This window comes from Eschrichtius robustus, chromosome 8 (genome assembly GCF_028021215.1).
Source record: "Eschrichtius robustus isolate mEscRob2 chromosome 8, mEscRob2.pri, whole genome shotgun sequence".
NCBI classification, from domain to species: Eukaryota; Metazoa; Chordata; class Mammalia; order Artiodactyla; family Eschrichtiidae; genus Eschrichtius; species Eschrichtius robustus.
This window is the reverse complement of record NC_090831.1, coordinates 73363249-73386742: the sequence shown is the minus strand read 5'-3', so window position 1 is coordinate 73386742 and position 23494 is coordinate 73363249. Positions and strand designations below refer to the sequence as shown.

At 40.2% G+C, this 23494-nt stretch overlaps 1 protein-coding gene across 3 annotated transcripts in view; it reads right to left on the bottom strand.

The window, feature by feature from the left end:
* The window catches only part of CDK6 (cyclin dependent kinase 6), a 227453-nt gene that overhangs the window by 48500 nt on the left and 155459 nt on the right, over nucleotides 1-23494 (bottom strand). For all 3 annotated transcript variants that reach the window (XM_068550663.1, XM_068550662.1, XM_068550664.1), the window contains exon 5: nucleotides 18816-18925. In XM_068550663.1, the coding sequence (XP_068406764.1) occupies nucleotides 18816-18925 (110 nt within the window). The remainder of the gene's footprint in view (nucleotides 1-18815; nucleotides 18926-23494) is intronic.

Genomic DNA, 23494 nt, shown 5'->3' with positions numbered 1-23494 from the left:
ACATTATCTATAAAGCTCCACTAATCTGAAGTGGAAGATGACAGTAAGCAGGGACAGAAAGGGATGCCAGGTAACTAACTGGATCTCCTGGTTTGGCCAGCTGATACAGGATGGGTAGGTCATCTTCACTTGGGGGATCCTTGGGCTCAGTTGTTTCTTGGATCCAAGGAGTCAGAAAGGCCCAATTTCAGGAATGTTTCCATGTTTCAGGAATATGGCAAGCATAACAATCATAATTATAGCTAACATTTATTGCTGACAATCAATGTGCTAGGTGCTATTTTGAGCACTTTACATTAAATTCTCACAATATACTATTATTATACTTACTATTCATTTTCACAGAAAAGGAAACTGAGGCACAGGGAAGTTAAGTAACTGGCCCAAGAGTACACAGCTAATCAGTGAAAGAGCTGGGATTCAAACCCAGGCAGTCTGGCTCCAGAGTGTCAATACTTATGCTCTGCTACCTTTGGAATTACAGCATATATTAGCAAACTTCCATATGACCAGTGTAATCCATATCACAAAGCAACTCACTGGACCTTCAAGTCAAGTTGAAGCCTTATGTAAATAGCCTTCATAAAATAACACCCAGAACTGTGCTAACACATCTTGAAAAGCTTGTCAAAGTTTTACAGTTGTACCAGAAGAAATAAAATACAAATGAGACAGCATGGACCTATTGTCAAAACAATCTCCCCTTTGCATAATTTCTTCTTCTCACCAATTTCTTACTATACACAATAGTAACCTCATGAAAACAAACAAAAACCTACAAATATACTCACCCTCTTTGAATCACAGCACTGTGTAAGGCCACTTTGTTAAAATAGTTAGTCTCTAAAACACTTTTCTTACAAAAAATGATATATGTGTTTTCCCCCCAAACACCCAATCCTTTGTATACTTTTAGTTGAGTGCTGAGCACAGAATCCCTTTGGGCCCTCTTGGCCTTCAGAACTGGTGCTGCTCACTGTGTAGACATTCCCAGCCAGAAAGCACTTCCCCAGCCATTCTGAATCGTGTGCTCTGCAGTGTTTACTGTTTCTTCCATCACATCCTGTCGGGTTTTTGTTTCTGTTGTGTTGTTATCATTTTATATGTTGGTGTGTTAGTCTTCTACTGCTGCTGTAACAAATTACCACAAATTTAGTGGCTTAAAACAACACCCATGGGCTTCCCTGGTGGTGCAGTAGTTGGGAGTCCGCCTGCCAATGCAGGGGACACGGGTTCGAGCCCTGGTCTGGGAAGATCCCACATGCCGCGGAGCAACTGGGCCCGTGAGCCACAACTACTGAGCCTGCGCATCTGGAGCCTGTGCTCCGCAACAAGAGAGGCCGCGATAGTGAGAGGCCCGCGCACCACGAAGAAGAGTGGCCCCCGCTTGCCGCAACTAGAGAAAGCCCTCGCACAGAAACGAAGACCCAACACAGCCAAAAATAAATAAACTGAAAAACAACGGCAACAAAAAAAAACCAACACCCATGACTCATCTCACAGTTCTGTAGATCAAACGTCCAGGTATGGCTTGGCTCACTGGTTCTCTGTTTAGTCTTACAAAGCTGAAGTCAAGGTGTTGGCAGGCCTGCGTTCCATTCTGGAGATTCAGATCTGCTTCTCATCTCATTTGGGTTGTTGGCTGAGTACAGTTCCATGCTGTTGTTTTACGGAGGTTCCCATTTTCTCACTGGCTGTCAGTGGGGCCGCCCTTAGCTCCCAGAGGTCTCTCTCCGGTTCTATTGGGCCCCTATATTTCAGAGACTGCAACAGTGGGTCAAATCCTTCTCACACTTGGAATCTCTGTGACATCTCCTTCTGTCCCATCTCTTTTGCCTCCAGCCTGAGAAAGTTCTCTTTTAAAGAGCTCATGAACAGAAACAGACTCACAGACTTAGAAAACAAACTTAAGGTTACCAAAAGGGAAAGGTGGGGGGAGGGATAAATTAGGAGGTTGGGTTTAACATTTATACACTATTATATATAAAATAGATAATCAACAAGGACCTACTGTTTGGCACAGGGAACTCTACTCAATACTCTGTTATAACCTATATAGGAAAAGAATCTGGAAAAGAATAGATATATGTATAACTAAATCACTTCGCTGTACACCTGAAACTAACACAAGATTGTAAATCAACTATACTCCAATATACAATAAAAATTAAAAAAAAAATTTTAAAAAGACCTCATGTGATTAGACTGGGCCCACTCAGATAACCCAGAATAATCTATTTTAAGGTTCATAACCTTAACTATAGCTGCAAAATCCCTTTTGTCATTGTAACAAAACAAATTAGGGGCATGTTTAGACATATTTAGGGGCCATTCTGGGTACCACTTTTGGTGAACATTTCTGTGCCAAGATGGCCAACGGGTGAATGATAATGCTAAACACCTGCCTCAAAAAAACAAAACACTAAACCAAACAAAGCAAAGGAAGAATTTCACAGTGAGATGTTAAGTTCCTAGTTTTAACCCATTTCCAGAAGCCTTTAAGGCCTGGGAAACAGGATAAAAATCAGCAGCCGGTTGGGAGCTGGTGGAAGGTCTCTGATATAAAGAGAAAAATGATCTCCCATATATCAGTAAATGGTAGCTGGAGGAAACGACTGACAGAGCAGAGGATGACTTCCGGGGATTTAAGAGAATATAGGAGTTAGTGCAAATGGATATTCCTACGAAAGCATCTCCACAGCCTGAGGTAATATTAAAAATTTGTTTTTAAAACATGAAAGGGCTGGAGCAGGATTCTGGATAACCCTGGTATGTCAGCCAGTAACCCTTCAGTTGGATCCTAGGGAAGCCCTGGGGATCTGGGGAGAGAGGCAGGGGCATGTAGGGAACTGGGGGTACTCTGGGCTGTGGATCTTTTACCAACGGTAAAACTGGAAGTATGTCAATATTTTAACAACGAGTAATGGATGCCGTAACATTAACAACACAGTGACATGAATAACATATGCGCTAACACTCTCACTTCTAGGAAAACAACAGCACACACTTTCACATTTCAACCACCTTCATAAATTGTATTGATACATGGTTATTTACTAAGCAATTCCACTGATGTTGAACATTTTGATCAATTCCATTTTTTTTGTATTAATATAGATCATCTTTAAATAGAAAAATTCAGTGTTATGGGAAAATGTAAGAAATTACATTAAAAGAAATACATCGCTCACTTGAAAGTTTAACCAAATTTGCCTTTTGCATCATTTCCTCAACTCTCCTAAGTGTCAATTCTGCTCTCTGTGCCTCCTAAGGGGACTGTAATCTGGCTACTCCATTTTCCGTCTTTATAATTGTTTCTTATCCAATTCATCTCCCTTTCTATTTTCATCTTTAGTCTTTTCCTTTGACCTACTCCTCTCTATTTTTTAAAGGCCTTTAGAAACCGTTTCTTTGTAGTCATAGGTGGGCTAAAATGAAACATAATTTTAGTCCCATTTAATTAGACTTTTAAATCTGATGGTACACCCTGCCTGAAGCTTTTTCAGGGGAATTTCTGAAGTCCAATTACAGGGCTATTCTCATAATAAGGACTATTAATTTATAATGAAATTGTCTGCTTTTAAGCTTCATCCAGATGCTGTTGTTAAAAATATACTAGCACGACCACATTCCTATGGGGTCATTAGTATGGCCAGTACAAACAGGTGAAGGCGGCTGAAGCCACAATTCTCAGAACTCTGTGAAGAGCTGGGTGCCTATAGGCAGTCCCTCAGGGAATCTCACCAGCCCATTCATACTGTGGTCACCCATTCTATTTTTTTTTTTTTAATTTTACTGAAATATAGTTGATTTACAATGCTGTGTTAATTTCTGCTGTAGAGCAAAGTGACTCAGTTATACATATATATTCTTTTTCATATTCTTTTCCATTACGGTTTGTCACAGGATATTGAATACCGTTCCCTGTGCTATATTATACAGTAGGACCTTGTTGTTTACCCATCCTATATATAATAGTTTGCATCTACTACTTCCAAACTCCCAATCTTTCCCTCCCCCATCCCCCCGGGTACCCACAAGTCTGTCCTCTATGTCTGTGAGTCTGTTTCTGTTTTGTAGATTTGTTCATTTGTGTCATAGTTTAGATTCCATACATAAGTGATATCATATGGTATTTGTCTTTCTCTTTCTGACTTACTTTGCTTATTAGTATAATAATCTCTAGGTCCACCCATGTTGCTGCAAATGGCATTATTTCATTCTTTTCAATGGCTGAGTAATATTCCAATGTATATATATACACCACATCTTTTTTATCCATTCATCTGTCGATGGACATTTAGGTTGTTTCCATGTCTTGGCTGTTGTGAATAGTGCTGCTGTGAACATACGGGTGCATGTATCTTTTCAAATCATGGTTTTCTTTGGGTATATGCTCAGGAGTGGGATCGCTAGATCATATGGCAACTCTATTTTTTTAAAAAATTTATTCATTTATTTATTTATGGCTGTGTTGGGTCTTCGTTTCTGTGCGAGGGCTTTCTCCAGTTGCGGCAAGTGGGGGCCACTCTTCATCACGGTGCGCGGGCCTCTCACTATCGCGGCCTTGCTTGTTGCGGAGCACAGGCTCCAGACGCGCAGGCTCAGTAATTGTGGCTCACGGGCCCAGTCGCTCCGCGGCATGTGGAACCCTCCCAGACCAGGGCTCGAACCCGTGTCCCCTGCACTGGCAGGCAGATTCTCAACCACTGTGCCACCTGGGAAGCCTGGCAACTCTATTTTTAGTTTTTTGAGGAACCACCATACTGTTTTCCATAGTGCCTATACCAATTTACATTCTGTGGTCACCCATTCTTTTTTTTTTTTTTAACATCTTTATTGGAGTATAATTACTTTACAATGGTGTGTTAGTTTCTGCTGTATAACAAAGTGAATCAGCCATACATATACATACATCCCCATATCTCCTCCCTCTTGCGTCTCCCTCCCACCCTCCCTATCCCACCCCTCTAGGTGGACACAAAGCACAGAGCTGATCTCCCTGTGCTATGTGGTCACCCACTCTTGATGTGCTAATTCTGATATCCCTCTCAGTCAACTCAAGTATGCCCAAGTGGTATTTAATAAACAAACAGTAACTGAATCCTTACATATTGGAACCTTTGTGTTGCCTTCACACATTTAGGACAAGTCACTTGAGACGAAAGTTCTTGGGTCATAGACTTTCCCCCACAAATCTAGATATTTCTCTGTTCTCCTCTGGCTTCTAGTTAAATAAAAGAGAAGTCTGAGGCCAGCCTGATTTTCCCTCTGTTTTGTATAGCTTTCAAATAAATTTATTTGGTCTTCATAGGCTTTTTTCTTTCTCCATGCAATTCTAACATTCCCAGGATGTGCTTTATGTCGGTCTCAAGTGGATTCCACGGGTCGCCTCCCCAGTATCCACCTTCCCCTTTCTCCTTGTAACAGAACCTGATGTTCTTCAGACCACCATCTATCTGATCAGCAAATTCCACTTCTCTGGTCTCAGTCCCTGGCTTAAGTGCAGGCATATGTTATAAACAGTCCTGAGGATGAATTTCAGCACACCTGTTTGGAACCCTGGTACAAAAGAATGTGTTCACTGCCCAAGTGTCCTGGTGCAAAACCTGGAACTACCATAACCACTTTGCCATGAGGGAAGACAGTCCTCAAAGATGCCACCACACAGAAAAGAGTCTCAAAGAAATGGAGCTGCAGCTTCTAGATTAAGCCAACCCTGAAGCTCACCTACCTCTGGAATTACCGTTTATGTAAGCTAACAAATTCCTTACTCTTTAGCTTATCTAAATTGAGTTCTCTGTACCCACAGCCCTGAGCATCCCAAACTACTGGTATCTCTTCTGCAATGATTTTCTCCAAAATATCGTGAGACCTTTTAATCCACATACTCAAATCATATCTTAGTCAATGTTTTGATTAGAAGTGCATTTCACGAAATGCAGTAATCAAAAACATAGACTAAGACCGTTGATTTCTTATGCCAGATTCCATTCTCTATTCTTCATATTTGTCCTTTTCTCACCATTTAAAACCTTTTGTTCTTTTCGTCAGCAATTTTGTGAGAACTTCTCAATACTGTCCTTTACATCAAGGATTCCATTTCTTATAGTATTAATTCTACTTTTTACTCCCTCCTCTCAGATTTCAATTGTGCCACTGTACTTGATTTCCTTATAATTTCACATCTTATGTATCTCCCTTTCCATCTCAGTTTACTGTTTTTACATTTCAGAATGTTCGGTTCTTGTTGCCTTTTGTTTCTCTTTTATTTATTTTTTATTGAAGTACAGTTGATTTACAATGTTGTGTTAGTTTCAGGTGTACAGCAAAGTGATTCAGTAATTTATACATATATATGTATATATATATATATTCTTTTTCAGATTCTTTTTTGTTATAGGTTATTATAAGATATTGAATACAGTTCCGCGTGCTATACAGTAGGTCCTTATTGTTTATCTATCAGTACTTGCTTGTTTGGTAGTATTTTTTCAAAAGTCACAAGAATTTTATTCTTTTAGTTTTTCTCATTCTTCTAAGAGGGATAATCTACCCAGACAAACAATGTATAGTCAACAAAATGTAGACATTACTTTGACTCGTTCTGTAAACATTTAACGGTCTCTGAGTAGCTCTTAGATCAATTTTAATATCTCACGTGTTTCATCTAATACTGCTCTCATGTCTCTGTCTCCATCTACTAAATATCTTGTTCTCCTCACCTCCCCTGATCCCTTTTTGCACATAAGGTTTTCTGGTATTTGTACTCATACCCAAGAGAGAAAGAGATATCATACTGATGGCAGAGGGGAGTCAATACCACTGTGGAGATCTCAACAGGATCAGTGGTGGGAACAGCTGACCAGTTTTTGAACTGTAATCAACCTTGTGTTTCTCAAAAAGGGAATGAGGGAGGAAAAGAAAGGTCTAACTATTTCCAGGTACACATAACATAACCTGAGTCACCGAATGGGTTTTTAAATCTAGTTCTGGCTAAATGGAAATTCTTCCAAATAACTTTGCTAATTATTTCATTGCCAGTCTTAATTTTGAGTGTCGGATGTTTTTGTCTTTTTAGTAAGAAACAGAGAGGGGCAATAGGTATCATTTTAAACTAAAATTTTAATTTAGTTTAAATTAATATTTTTAATATTTTTAATATTTTCCTAATATTTTTAACGAGCTCTGATTGAGGGCTCCCAGATGCAACGCAACAAGAAACTGTTCATATGCAATGTATAAAAAAGGTATCAGTTTAGATAAAAATGAGAAATGTCTATGTATTTCAGTTCAGTACCACTTTTTTTTTTTTAAAGAAATTCACGTTCTTTTTTATTTATTTATTTATTTATTTATGACTGTGTTGAGTCTTCGTTTCTGTGCGAGGGCTTTCTCTAGTTGCGGCAAGTGGGGACCACTCTTCATCGCGGTGCGCGGGCCTCTCACCATCGCGGCCTCTCTTGTTGCGGAGCACAGGCTCCAGACGCGCAGGCTCAGTAATTGTGGCTCATGGGCCCAGTTGCTCCGTGGCATGTGGGATCTTCCCAGACCAGGGCTCGAACCCTTGTCCCCTGCATTGGCAGGCAGATTCTCAACCACTGCGCCACCAGGGAAGCCCCAGTACCACTTTTAATTGGGGCTGTATCCCATCTAACTGAGTGCCTTTGAAATTAACTCTGTTGTATGCTGATATCTGGAGAATTCAATATGACTCTCTGACCGACAAAACGGACATAGCATTTGGCTTCCAAGTTACTTCTTAATATTGAAATATTAGTATGTAAAATTATTTCCAATTAAATAGTGGGACATTATAGCACAAACACATTTGGCAGGCTCCTGATGCCTAACTTCCAAAGTTTTGGATCTTCTCCCAGATCTGGAGAGTGTCCAGCAAAGTCTAATTGTGCCAGTGATAAGAGAAGAGCTGGTAGCATCCAATTCAGCTCGTAGTAAAATCTAATTTTCACCAGAAACCTTTGAATTGTCCCTTGCAATGTTTCAGTTTGTGAGTAAATACAGCCCACATGTCTGTATCTATCTCTGGAACACTTTTTTTCTCATATTAAGACTCTGTAAAATGTTTATAAGAAAACAAGAAGATTCAGAAGTACATTTCTCAGATTATTGGTTTTATAAAAGTGTGTGTACACATATACACACACACACACGCACAAACACACACTCCTAAGTAGCCAACAGCTCTTCAGCCTATCTCTGAGTAAATTTGGATCCCTGCAAATTTAATTTATCTAGCAAAACTGGAGCAGTTAATCAGAAACTCAATACTACCACGTATTATCAGAGAAGGTATATATGGGAGGCCATGTTGAATGCTCTGTATTTTCCATAGTTAAACAGGGAGAAAGAGGGGAAAGAATGACAGAGGGAGAGTGGAGGGGAGAAAGGGAGGAGGGACAGAAGAGGAGGAGAGAAATATGGAGGAGGGGTAGAGGAGAAAAGAAGATGAAAGGAGAAAAAGAAAGAAAACTATGCTTCCCTGGTGGCGCAGTGGTTAAGCATCCACCTGCCAATGCAGGCAACACGGGTTCGAGCCCTGGTCCGGGAAGATCCCACATGCCGCAGAGCAACTAAGCCCGTGTACCACAGCTAGTGAGCCTGTGCTCTAGAGCCTGCGAGCCACAACTACTGAAGCCCGAGTGCCTAGAGGCCGTGCTCTGCAACAAGAGGAGCCACTGCAATGAGAAGCCCGCGCACCGCAACGAAGAGTAGCCCCTGCTCGCCGCAACTGGAGAAAGCTCGTGCACAGCGACGAAGACCCAACGCAGCCAAAAAAAACATGTATAAAAATTAAAAAAAAGAGAACTAGGTAATATCTTTTATTTTTATGAGAAAATGCCCAATGCTTCTCAGTTAAGCCAAGTATTGGGTCTTATCAGACATTAACTCCTCCAGCCACCATAGCAAGGCCAGATGGGAGGCAGAAATGCAGGGCAAAACAAGGCAGCATGGGTATCAGACAGACACAGACCCCATAGCAGTGGCCACATGGGGCTGCCAACAGATTGTCACTACAACCTATCACTACAGGACAAGACCAAGTAGAATCTTTTGTCACACCGTACCACTTACTGTAACTTAGCACCTTAGTACCATTCTGTGGGAAATTATTTAGGCATACAATGAAATCTCATAAAATTTACATTTATCTGAAATACCTTGTACTATTCACTGTATCTATTGTCTCGTCCAGTAAATTTGCATGATCATTATAAAGCAACAAATGTAATGTTACATCATGCTTTGAAGGCATTACTAAGGCTGGACTCAACTCAGATCAGAGGTCCAAGCGCCAGCTAAAATAATTTTGTGCAGGCCTGGTACTTTTTATTTAGTAGGGCTGGGAAGCAACTCATGTTTATGAGAGCCAGGGACAATGAGGAGAAGTTTGCCTTTGACTGAGTAAAGACCAGACTGCTAAGAACTGTCTTTTGATGTATAAAATAGCTACTTTCTCTGCCAGTGTTTTATGATTAAAAAACGGGTGGCTTCTTGACTCAAATCAAATATTTTTTATCCAAATCAATGGTTGAAAGATGTGACCCGCAAGACCTAAGACTTTCTGACTAAGGCAGAACTGAGACTATTAGTCTGATTCTTTTCCTATTTCAAGAACCGGGCTGATGCAAGGGTTTCCAGAGTTATTCCAATGAGTAGACCCAGACGGCAAAATCTGAAGTAAAGATGAATAGGTCTGGTGACTAAGATGACTAAGGAAGAGAGGACCCATGCTCTACATCCTGCCTGGAAGGGAGAGCAAAACTCAATATACATTACTCTCCATGTGCTGTCTGTGCACTGGAAAAAACTAGCCTGAAAAACTGCTTGGGACTTTATCTTAAGATAATTTTTTTTTTAACTGACAAAATGAGGTTGATTCCTTCCCTATCATACACAACTGATAAAAAGGAAACCCACAGTTAATTTTACAGTTGAAAAAGGTCTCTTATGTTTCAAACCAACTTAACAGCAGCTTTTATAATTACCATGGTCACTTAGGTTTTCCTCTGGATAATATTTTTAAAAAGGGGTAACAGAGGTAGGAGGAAGCCAAGGCTTACGTAAGAGGCCTTGTCTTGTTTTATTTTTGACAATATTTCTTAATCTTTGAGAATCTCAATCCTATTTCCCACCTTAAGGTAAAAACAGAGTTTACTTGAAGCTTGCTGGAGGGCAATTTGGTTTAGCTAGCAGAATTTTAAATAGGCATGTTATCTGACCCTATAATTTCACTTCTGGAATTTACCATACAGAAATACTTGGACAAATGTTCCACAAAATAAGCACAAGGATATTACTGCAATATTGTTTGTAATAAGACCAAAAACAACCCACCAACCAACCCCTAAATGTCCACCAATGGGAAATTAAACTATGAAATAAATGAGCTGACAATTATGCAGTTTCAGAATGAGTTTGATCTCTATGAACTGAAATAATATATCATGATAAAATAAAGTGAATAAGGCAACGTACAGAAGAGTACGGTGTATAGTATAAGCCCATTTCTGTGAGAGAAACTGACAGATGTGTGCATGTGTGTATGTATATAGGTATTTGTAAACACACACTTTTGAATTTGCAATAAAGGAGATCTGGAAATATATCCAGGGGGTTATCTTTGGGAAGTGGATTTTGGATGGGAGTGTAGGAAAGACAATTTCACTTCTTATATTTCTGTGCCATTTGGCATTTTTGCTACCAGCGTACTTTGTGGTTAAAAAAAAAAATTTTTTTTTAAAAATAAAGCTACCTGGCATCTACATCTCCTAAGTTGCTCCTTCCCGTAACAATTCCTGTTTCTGAAAGTGGCTTGTGGAGTGAGAGATCGTGGAGACTGAGGTTCCAGGTGCAAGCATTTTTAAAGAGGACATGTTGGGGAAGATCTGCCAGTGCTGATAAACACTGTATTTGCAGGTTGGCACCCAAGCGTCACTGATTCAGGGACAAAGGCCAGGCAGCTGCATCAACATCAGCTCTATTGGTTTTACATCGAGGACCCCAACTTCTATAGCCTCCACCCAAACTAGAAAAGATGACAACGTAGGAGATAGAAGACTGAGAACAATGTAGGAGATAGAAGACTGAGAAATCAATGAGCCTAGGGTAGAGGGGCAGTGAGTCATTCTCTCTCCCCTTCCCAAAAAACGGCGAGTTGTCTGTTTCTTCTTTAATTTACCTTTTCATTTGATGGTTTAGAGCTGTGGTGTCCAATATAGTACATGTGCCTACTGAGCACTTGAAATGCAACTAGTCCGAATTGAGATGTGCTGTCAGCATAAAATACACACTGGAGTTTAACAATTTAGTATTGAAAGAGAATACTTTTTTCAATATTTCATATTTTTATATTTATTCCATGTTGTAATAATAGTATTTTGGACATACTGTGTTAAAATATGCTATTAAAATTAATTTTACTTGTTTCTTTTTGCCTCTTTTAATGACTGCTAGAGAATTTAAAGTGACATGGTTCACATTCTGTTTTCTATTGGACAGATCTGGTTTAGACTTTCATAGACATTCCACATGGAATATCTATATATTTAAATGTGTAAAGAAAGGAATAGTAGGGTAGAGAGGGAGGCACGTACACACATGCACACCCCGCCCCCCGCCAACTGTTACACTGCAACCCTGTATAACTTCATGCCCGCCTAGCTCCCTAGGGTAGCTCATTACAGTTCACTGTTCCTGTCATAGGTCATACAGCTCTGCTGTATGTGGGATCCTGGGGCAAGTCACTTGGGAGGATTAAACTGAATAATGTATGTCAAATGCTCAGGACCATGACAAGGATGTGTAATAACCTCTGTCAGCAAGGGTTAGCTGTGCTTGACATGATAAGAGTTCCAGAAATGACCAAGCCACAGTTCTACCCCAAAGCAAAGAATATTAGAGTTGGAGTGAAACTTGGACATTATCTACTTCCATGTTTTAAAACCCTTTTAAATCTCAGAAGCCCAGTATACGAAAAAGATGAAATCAAGTTGCTCTGAACAAAGCTGAGTGTGGGAACAAAAAGGGCTGGGCACTCCTGGACTACATAGAGGCAGGAATATGAGGTCTCTATGAAGCAGTCTGAATGCCATGGATGTGGTGTCTTATCCCGGCCTCTCCATTTTACAGATAAAGACACTAAGCTCCAGAGGTCGAGGGCTTGCCTTCAGTCACAGAGCTGGCAGAGGCAGGGCTGGAATGGACTCAGGTATCTGGCTCCTCAGAAAGAACGTGCTCTGCATCCCATAATGACTGCAGCTGCGTGGACAACGTGTGCGCGCAGACGGAATGTGGCTGAGAAAAGCACTGCCGGACAGGTGCACACAGAATATGGGGGGGAGCGGGGTGGGGGGGGGCCGGAGCAGGGGCAGGTCTGTTCCCTGAAGAGACAGCTTCTAGGTTTAGCTCTGGAAGATGAGAGAGGACAGGTGGGCACCCAGAATAAAAGAAGCGCAAGGGTTCTAAGGAGGAAAACCTTAAGGCAAGTTTTTGGAAAAGGGTGACAATAGAAAGATTAATTTATCGGAAGTCCACAAATAGTCAGGAAACAGGAATACAGGCTGGCAGGCAGACTCTGGGTGCCAGATCGGAGTGGCAAAGGGTTGCGAAGCTGGAAGGCTGCAGAGCTGCCCCGACAGGGAAAGACCTGGCCTGATGGTGGCTTCTCAGTATACTCCATGAAAACAAATAAATTCACGATAAAGTAAGATACACATCAAGAATAAGAAAAAAATCAGCATTAATTACATTAAAAGGTAGTACTCATTTGTTCTTACTTAGAACTACCCTGTGTGCATTATTCAACAAGATCTTTTCCTCGGTCCCATCTTGGGTATTTCCTCACTCAAGAAAATGTTTCTTTGGAGTTCTTCCCATTTGGTTGGTTCTCTAAAGAAAAAAAGAGGTCCAAGAAAACATCCAAGAAAAGACAAGAAACCTGAAGGTCCAGTGAGTGCCCTGGTTTCCACACGCGTGTTCTGATCTAACCTAAGGTGATGGGTTTCCTCTCACAGACTAGGGCTTGCCTGTTGGTGTCTTGGTGTTCAGGGCATCTGGTCAAGGGCCTCATTTCCCTGATGTCACTAAGGAAAGCGCTCAGATATGGGGAACACCAACACAGTAACCAGTAGGACAGTTGGCAAGGCACTCAGTGACATTTTAAAGATATTTGCTCACAGACCACTCAGCCACAAAGGACAGTTTCCCTGTCAGTTTCTCAGCTACTGGGGGTTTAATTCATAGAAACCAATGACGGCAAGCCTAGAGAGGCCACCATCCAAGGGGGAGTATAACCATGAAGCCTTGTTTGTTTCCTTCGAACAGTGACTGTATGTTCTTCTTGGTGGCATTTGGCATTTCTTAGCTAGGGATCAGTAGAGCTGGCAACTCAGAACTTCTAAGAATTACTATCTGTTTACCACAATCTCCATATTCAAAGAATTAGTAACATGTTTTATTTTTTAAATGTGCGTTTTCTTTTTATGACTTCGCCGTCACTTGGAAAACCCCATAACTTTCAAACCACACAGACAATAGTTCTGACCAGGACTACAAGGCAACGGACAGATACCTGGAGAGTTAACGTTTGTGAGTCTATTTTGCCATGAAGTTAAAAAGCAGTCAGTATCATCCATCTGTCCATCCCTCCCTCCATCTCATCCTAATCTTCAAGCTGGGTAGTTGTCTACTGACCAAATTCATAGCAATGTTTTTTAGTATTAAAATATAACTCAAGGGCTTTCCTGGTGGCGCAGTGGTTAAGAATCCGCCTGCCAATGCAGGGGACACAGGTTCGAGCCCTGGTCTGGGAAGATCCCACATGCCGCGGAGCAACTAAGTCCGTGCACCACAACTACTGAGCCTGTGCTCTAGAGCCTGCGAGCCACAACTACTGAGCCTGCGTGCCACAACTACTGAAGCCCGCGCGCCTAGAGCCCGTGCTCTGCAACAACAGAAGCCACCGCGATGAGAAGCCTGCGCACTGAAACAAAGAGTAACCCCCGCTCGCCACAACCAGAGAAAGCCCGCACGCAGCAACGAAGACCCAACGCAGCCAAAAATAAAATAAATAAATTTATATATATAAAACAAACAAACAAAAAATATATATATAAGTCAATGTGGAGTAAAGATGGATCACCCATTGACGAAGAGTTAAAGGAGGAAGATAAAAGATCCAACTCTTATCTACTTTCGTAGAACGCTATTGAAGGTCAGTGTGGCAATTATTAAACCCAGATAATAATGACAGATGGTATTTAAACTCTCTGGCTCTTTGTCAACCATCTGCCCTAAGATTCTTTTTCCTGAGTTCATATTTCCTAGGTATCACATTTTAGAATAAAAGGCATGCAGTTCTTTACAATATCACAGAAATTGGGCAGCCTTTCCACTATAGGAAAGGCTAGAAATCAAAGCTATTAGATGTGTGGTTTGCTTCTTGACCTCCCTAAAATATTGTTGCTGCTACGTTGTAATAATGCATGAAACATTCTAGAAAAAATATGGTACCTAATAAAACCACAGCCAGGGTAGAAACATGGCAGAGTGGGAAAATCAAAGGTTAGAGAGTCAGATAGACTTAGGTTCAAATTTGGCTCTGCCATTTAAGAGCTGTATGCCTATGGACAAGTTATTTATACTCCTTGTGGAAGGCTTTGGTTCATCACCTAGAAACAGGAAAACAGTCCTCAGAATGTGGGTTTAGTGAGATAATAGATGTGAAGGGCCCGGCCCTGGGTCTGTCACATGACACAACTGTTAACTCTCTTTGCTTCTTTTTTTCTCCCTAGGTTAGGGAGGACGGTGAGCCTTGCTGATGCATAAATGGTTATTCCTCAATGTTCTTATATAAACAACTAGGATACGACCTCTGAAGAAGGTTAATCCTGACTTCTAGTCTTCCATTGAGAAATCTCTTTCCTCTGTGGAGATAAGCTTCTCATTATACCCATTCATAGAAACCTACACTTCACAGCATTTACCCCAGCTCTGGTTAATTGACTAATTGCAAATGCAGTGCCTCTCTTCTGCACTAAGGTGTAGGTTATCCTTCTAGAAAAGGGCCTTGCGTATAGTAGCCACTCAGTAAAGTTATTTGCAGAATGAATGAAACATCTGTTTCCAACATGTGACACACACCTGGGTGATATGGGAGATGATTTCAGGGGCTGAACATGGACTGAATTGTTTAATTTTAATGGTTATATATGAATGTTAGTGTATGTTAGACAAATAACTGGTTCATCAATTCTGTGATTTTATATATTTTTGCTTAAGATGAGGCTAAATAAAAAGTTAATTAATTTAAGATAGTAAAGAAATTAAGTAAGTATAGTTATCATGAATATGGCAAAAACCATGCAGGTGTTAAAAAAGATGACACAGTTTGGGAACTACTGCCATAGCAACAAGGAGGAACCCTGAGTGGACGCATACCAGGACTCCCTGATTTAGGGTCAGCCTAAGGCAATGAGGGAGTCTGCTTCCAGAATCCACGGCTCGTGAGTTCTCAGCCGGACACTGCAACAGGTGGGTCAGCACTGAATCAGGAGTTAAGCTGGAAGCAGGTGAAGCCGGTGGCTGGACCCCAGAACTCAGCTGGCATAAATGAGACGGCTTCACATTCAGATATCTGGGTGTTATCATAGGAAATACCAAACGTGAACTGAGCAGGAACAAGGGTCAGATCCCATGGTTGTTTTCAAGGTCACATCCAAACCGGCAGGAACTACCTAAGAGACAGAGCACCCGCCCCAGGAAGGGTGGCAGGCCCAGATGGATCCATTGTCCTTCAGCGTTAAAGGCACACGCGCCTGGATTCTGATATTGCTTCCCGCTCCCGGCAATTATTTCTCAATTTACTATCTCCGTGCAAGGCTCCAAGAGAGGGGTACTTTCTTTTGTGCACATTTGAAGAGCCAATGGGTCTCTACCCAACATCTCACTTTCCCAGAAAAGTGAAGCAGACTGTTGCTGCTGTCAAAGGAGTCTCTCTCTGAGCCTCCAATACTGAGTCTCCCTTCTGAGACCCAATGCTGGGCTGAAGAGATGGGTATTCCTGTCATCCTGGATTGGAACATAGAATGGACTTTCCCCTAGAAAAAAAATGTTGTAAGTAGAAAATAGGTTTTGATAAATAATGTTCTGTATATGTTCCAGGTTATACAGGATTCTCTGCAAGCTAGACTGGGAACCAGATTACCAACTATACTACCACTTCAGTGGGAGAATGTTTTAATGCTATAAAATGAAAATTTGGGCTGCAATTGTTCCCTAAGTGCTGACTACCTATACTTAAAAATAAAGCACATCCCTTACTAGAGAACACTTTAACACTACATATCTTAAATTTCATCTTTCTTTTAACATCTTCCAGAAGATTGTTTTTATCATCAATTATGGCTGGTATTCAAGTTTTGTACTATTGAAAAATAACTGATCATCCTTCCCCCATAACAAAAGAAGGACCCAATCTTTACATTTGAGGACAATCCTAGACTCATCAAAGTAATTCCAATAAATACTTCTCTAATCAACTCTCAGCTGCACCAAGTTATTCATGGGATGAACTGAAATGACTGTCCCAACTCCCACACTGCAATACTGACAGTAAATTATTCCTGGTTCTGACAATAAGCCTTTAACCCCAAATTTTCCACACTTGTCTGATGAAAAGAATTACATGATGCACGTTTAAAAACAAGAATGTCAGGACTTACCTGGCGGCGCAGTGGTTAAAGAATCCGCCTGCCAATGCAGGGGACACGGGTTCGAGCCCTGGTCCGGGAAGATCCCACATGTTGCGGAGCAATTAAGCCCGTGTGCCACAACTGCTGAGCCTGTGCTCTAGAGCCCTCAAGCCACAACTACTGAGCCCGCATGCCACAACTACTGAAGCCTGTGTGCCTGGAGCCCGTGCTCCACAACAAGAGAGGCCACCGTAATGAGAAGCCTGTGCACCACAACGAAGAGTAGCCCCTGCTCGCCACAACTAGAGAGAACCCGCGTGCAGCAACGAAGACTCAAAGCAGCCAAATAAATAAGTAAATAAAATATTTTTAAAAATTAAAAAAAAACAAAACAAACAAGAACACCAGGCCTCAGTCCAATAATGAATCCGAATTTCAAGAGAGAGGTCTGGGAGTTGCACATTTAACGACTGACCATTCCCGCTGATTCTCTCATCCAACCCAGTGGTTCTTACCCTGGAGGATGAATGAGGATCACCTGGAGGGCTTGTGAAAACAAAGGTTGCTGGGCCCCAGCCCAAGCGCTTCTGATCTAGTCGGTCTGGGGTGAGGCCCAAGAATTTGCACTTCCAAAAAGGTCACCTTTTTGGATACTGCTGGTCCAAGAACCACACTTCCAAAACCACTTATTTAGCCTATTTGGCAAACATTGCAGCTGAATTCAATATAATTTTTTTTTTCTTCCCTCCTTGGTAGAAAAACACCACCAGAGTCACAAGACTTCCTCTGGAGTAATACCCCTCATACTTTTTAGCTGTTTGATGTTAGACAAATAAATTTACCACTGCATCTCAGTTATCTCTTATCGTGAGGAATAAAAAGGTAACACAAGGAAGAGGTTTGGTCCTGTAATTGGCACACAATAGGCCTGCATTAAACATCTGTGTACTTTGATCACCTTGCCATGATCCCCCTCTGTGAGCTACAGATGAATCTGCTGAGGTCTAGAATAGTTCCCCAAATTTATTACATGAACAAAACTTCATTTGGTTAAAACAAACAAACAAACAGACAAGCAAGAAATGGCTGACTACATCTTTTTCTTGTGAGCTAGCACGTAGCTACGTTTTGAATATAACATGTCCAGTGGGAAAATATTCAGCTTCCCAACTCACATTTTCCCATGGAAATAAAAATAGAAGACAAAGAGAGATTAGATTATGATTAGGCTCTCTGTTTAATTTTGACCAGGCTGAATTTAGTACCCAGGTCTGGATTATTTTCCTGGCAGATCTTTATTATATTGTTTGGCTATTTCTTATGACCTGAAAATCAAACAAATGAACCACAGACTTTCAGACTCAGAGGGGCCCTGGAGGTCATCTAGCCCACCCACCCATTCTACGAATGCCACTGAAAACATCTACAGTGTGTAGTGGTCCAGTCTCTTCTTGGACACCCATTGAGAAAGCACTATTTTCATGAACCCTGATCCTCTCTTCAGATAACTCTAATCATTAGATTTTTTTTTTTGCCTTTGAGCAAAAATCTTTATTTCTGTAATTTTAATATCTTTGGTTCTGCTCTCTATGGTGCCTGAATATGTCTAACCTCTCCTCTGCATGACAGCATTTAAAGTATTCTGAAATGGTGCAGACAGCTTTCTTGCCTGTGCCTTTTCAGTCTAAACATTCTGTTTTTTCAAGCCACCATCAAAATTTCCATATACTTAACAGCCCTGGTCCTCCTCTTGTGGAAAAGTCCACCTTGAGGATGTTTCCTCACACAAGAAAACCATAACGTGCTTCATGTTTGCCACATCCTCTCATCACCAACAAAAACAAAATAAATTGTACGAACACTGGAGTGTTCCTTTCCAAACAGAGTTTCCAAGAGCCGGAAGCTACAACCACACGCAACTACATTGTAAGCACTGAGAAGGCAGTTTCAGGACATGCTTGGAAGTGGGAGCCGCAGGCAGGTGGAGCTGGATACCATGTTCCTACTTGAAAGAGGGATGCTAGGCTACCACTTAAATCATCCAAGACCCGAACCGTTTCTTTCCAAGGGAGACAGAGTGAAACAAAAGGTATTTCTTACTTTCTACGAAACATTTCTGCAAATATGCAACCAACACTCCAGAGGTCCACAGGGGTGGCGTAGCTGGACTGAAGCAAGACTTCTGGAGCTCTGTACCACAGCGTGACGACCTGAAACGGCAAACGGAGCGGAGTGTTACTGAGGGAGACGGCTGTTTGCTTGACTCCTCATCCCAGGTGGTTTAGTGCCAAGACTCAGCTCGGAAAGAACTCCTAAAATCACATGGGGGACACAGATAGAAGCAGTAAGTAACCAGGACTCATCACTGACAGGCCAGGAAATTACATCATCCCCACAACCTGGGTTCCCACCTCAGACTCTGGGTGTCTTACTAGTGTGATAAAATAACTGAGTTTCAGAAAGCAAAAGCAAAGACTTAAACAAACCCTTACCTTAAAACAATTATTTCTTTCTTAAGGGGCTTTAAAAAACAATACATGGAAAACAGATGATGGCAACGATTTCAGCTCAATTCCCACGTCAGCAATTTTGGGAAATTGGAAGATTATTCCAGTGGCTGCTGGATGGTGACCTTGAAGTCTACAGAGCACCCGAACAAGTCAAAACTACTCTTATCATGAGACTGTGGGGAATCAAAATAAAGCCCCCTTCAATGTCACTCTTTCCAGAAAACAAAACATGAAGAAGAACTTGAGAGAGAATGTATAACCCAATTGTTTATACCATGTGTAAAAAGTCATCCAGAGGAAGAGAATGGGAAGAACCCCATTTAATACTGAGCACTGTATAATAATAGATAAAACAAACACAACCATATCATTAAGGCTCCACATTTATAAGAGTATATAGGGGTTCAAGTGCTTCTTTTTTGTGGGGAGCAGAAATTCTATGGATGTCTGAAACGAAGGTATATAAAGGAATTCAATACATAAATCTATTACATAAGCATTTTATATTATTCAGATTCTTTTTATCATTACTTATTGTTTTACTTAACTGTACTTTCACTGATGTCTAAATTTCCTGAAATTCTGTTTATGTACTTTGATGCTATAGTACTTAGTGCCTAAAGACTGCAGTAGCAATTCTCAAAAAAAAAATGGTTGCCATCAATTTCCTTCTTTCCTTATATGCACACTCCTCTCATTAAGGATTGGAGTTTAGTTCACTTTCCATTGAATCTGAGTTAGCCTTAGTGACTTGCTTGACCAACAGAATATGGTGGAAGTAACATCTGAGACTGCCAAAGCTAGGTCATAGGAAGCCTGGTTGCCTGGGCCTTTTTGAATGCTTGCTCTTGAGATGCTTCCTCTTGGAACCCAGCTGCTATGCAATGAGAAGCCCACAAAGATGTTCCAATCGACAGCCCCAGCTGAGCTCTCAGCTGAAAGGCCATGTGAGTGAGCCATCTTGGACATTCCAGCCTGACTGGTCCCCCAGGTGACTGTGGCCCCTTCCAATGTCACATGGAGCAGAAGAACTGCCCAGTTGAGCCCAGTCAACTCACAGGATTGTGAGTGACCATAAAGTACCTCCATATCCTTCCCACACGAGACCACACCACTGGCTCTCAACCCTGACTGTACATCAGAATCATCCATGGGGCTTTAGAAAAACACATGTGTCTGGGCCCTTATCTTGCCCCTAACTGAATTAGATCTCCATGGGTGGGGCCCCTGGAGTTCTTTTTCTTTTCTTCTTCTTCTTCTTTTTTTTTTGTTTAAACTTCTTTAGGTAACCCTAACCCTTGGCTAGGTTTGAGAACCACTCAATTATACAAACGTATCCTCCAGTTCCTGCCTCCATGCTTTTGTTGACACTGTTCTAGTCTGGGAAGCTCTACTTTCTCCTTCACAGGTTGAAATTCTGCTTATCCTGCAAAGCTCAGTTTTGACATCATCACCTCCCTGAACCAACTGCCACCTAAAAATCATACTTTGTAACACAGTTCATAATATGGGTCCTTCCAGAGGGCACGGACCCAATTTCATCCATCATTATGTCTGTAAATGCCCATCATAATACTGCGCACATAACAATTGTGTTTTAACAAACAAAAAATTGATGATTTTAAGGCAATCATTCCTAGAAGACAAGTGGGCAAAATTCTATTATCAGTCAACCCCCAAAAAGAAGATACTCACCACTTTTGTTAAGAAGAGTGTCCAATTCTGGGCGCTAGTTTTTAGTTACATAATTTATTTCTGCTTTACTAATATTTCTAGCTGGAGGAACACTTCCCTATTTCTCTAATACACTGTATACCAAAGTGCAGGGGCAAACTGTCCATAAAGTTCCAGTCCAGTGGTTTACAGACATACACAGATATTGTGAGATCACATATTGATGTTCTCACTTCAGTTCGAAATAAAGTCTAACCATCATATGAGATGAAAAGTTTAATCTGAATACAGCATGATTTTAAGCTGTTCTAAAGAGTCTGTGATTTCTGATTGATTACCCATTCTAAAACACTTGAGTAGCACTATCTTCATTTTCAGTACTTTAATCAGTGATACTTATTATGATCATCAAATAAGTGTTTAGACAACTAAAATAATAAGAAAAATATTGATATATTAAAGAAGTTTCCTTCTATTCCTTTTAAAATTTAGTGACCACTCAAAATGGGTAACAGATTTTTATCAAATGCTTTTTAAAATGTCTATTAATAATGACCATTTGATCACTCTTTTATTCTATTAATGATATATTAATTACATTAATAGATTTCCCAATATTGTACCACCCTTCCCTTCTTGGAATAAATCATTCCTAATCATGGTTTATTATTCTTTTACTAGACCTTTGGATTCTATTTGTTAATATTTATTTTAGGACATTAACTTATACTGATGAATGAGACTGATCTATAGTATTTTTGTGTGTAATTTTTCATGTTTGGTATTAAGGATATGCAGACTTTCCATCCTTTTCTATATTCTGGAATATTTTAAATGGCATAATAATCAGTCCTTTGAAAGGACTCGTAAAACCATCTGGATCTGGATCTTTCCTAGCATTATGTCTTTAACAATCTCGTGAATTTCTTATTGGTAGTTAGTCTGTTCAGGTTTCAACTTCTTTTTGCGTTAGTTTTGGTAATAATATGGAATTTCCCTATGAAACTCTTTAATCAGATTTTAAAATGTATTGGCTTAAATTTGTACATAGTATTTCTTGTAATTATTTTAATCTCATCTATTTTCTTGGTTTTCTGAGAAAGAAAATTTTTTTCTCTTTATATCAATCAGGTTTGTCAGGAGTTTAGCTATATTATTTACTTAAAAGAAACTGACTTCAAGATTTATTTCTATTTTGGGAGGATTACTGTTTTATTTAATAATTTGTTGACGTCTACTTTTATCTTTTTAAATCCCCCCTCTTAGTTTCTTTGTTTTTTAAAATTTATTTCTGAGTTGAAACTTGGGTAATTTATTATTTTAGTTTTGATTAATGATAGAACATTTAGTTATATATTATTAAATAAACCGTCCTCATTTTTGTTCAGCTTTAAATAATATGTAATTTACCTTTAATTTTCTCTTTAATCCAAGAATAAACTAATTTGAAGAATTATTTAGAAAAGAGTTTTAAAATTTCCATATGATCAGATTATTTATGGTTAACTGTTAGTTGCTGTATTTCTAGTCTTATTGCATCACAGCCAGAGAATGTAACCTGTAGAATTTCTTTTCTTTTTTTAAAAAGATTTATTTATTATTTATTATATTTTTGGCTGCGTTGAGTCTTAGTTGTGGCACGAAGGATCTTCACTGAGGCATGCGGGCTCTTCGTTGTGGTGCACGGGCTTCTCTCTAGTTGTGGCGTGTGGTTTTTCTCTTCTCTAATTGTGGCGTGCAGGCTCCAGGGCGAGTGGGCTCTGTAGTTTGCAGCACGCAGCCTCTCTAGTCGAGGCATGCGACCTCAGTAGTTGTGGCACTCGGGCTTAGTTGCCCAGCAGCATGTGGGATCTTAGTTCCCTGACCACGGATCGAACCCAGCGTCCCCTGCATTGCAAGGTGGATTCTTTACCACTGGACCAACAGGGAAGTCCCTAGAATTTCTTTTCTTTATGACTATGCACATAACTGGCTTTTGTTCTGTAGGGTGTAAGGAGAATACTCTCTTTTAAGAGTAAAGTTCTTTATTAATCAGAGTTTGTCTCATACAGATCCTTACTTATATTCTTCTATACTTTATTTGTCAAACTTTGAAAGAGAATTGAGTTTGTGTTTTCCTTCCCCCAGAATCTCCTTGTACTTCTAAGGGTTTCTGCCTTATACACATTGGCCTTATGTTTTGGAAAATAAAATTTATTACAAAAAAAATATTCAGATAATAAAAATTTAGATGATGGTAGACATAAGATACAAAGTAAATACACAAATGCTAGTAAATCAGTTACAAAATATAATGGGAAAAGGATCCCATTCATATAGTAACAAAAAAACATGTGAAACACTGAGGAATTTAAAAACAGCAAGATCTATATAAATAAAATGATATACTATTATTGAAGAACATAAAATAAAAGCTAAATAAATGGTGAGACAGACCATGACTAAGATGGGAAAAAGCCATATCATAAAGATAATCATTATTCCTGTATTAACACAAAAATTTAAGACAATCCAGTGATTTGGGGGAGTAAGTTAACTTTGACAATCAGGTACCTCTGGCAGAGTAACACTTAAGAAGAGCCAAAAATAGTTTGA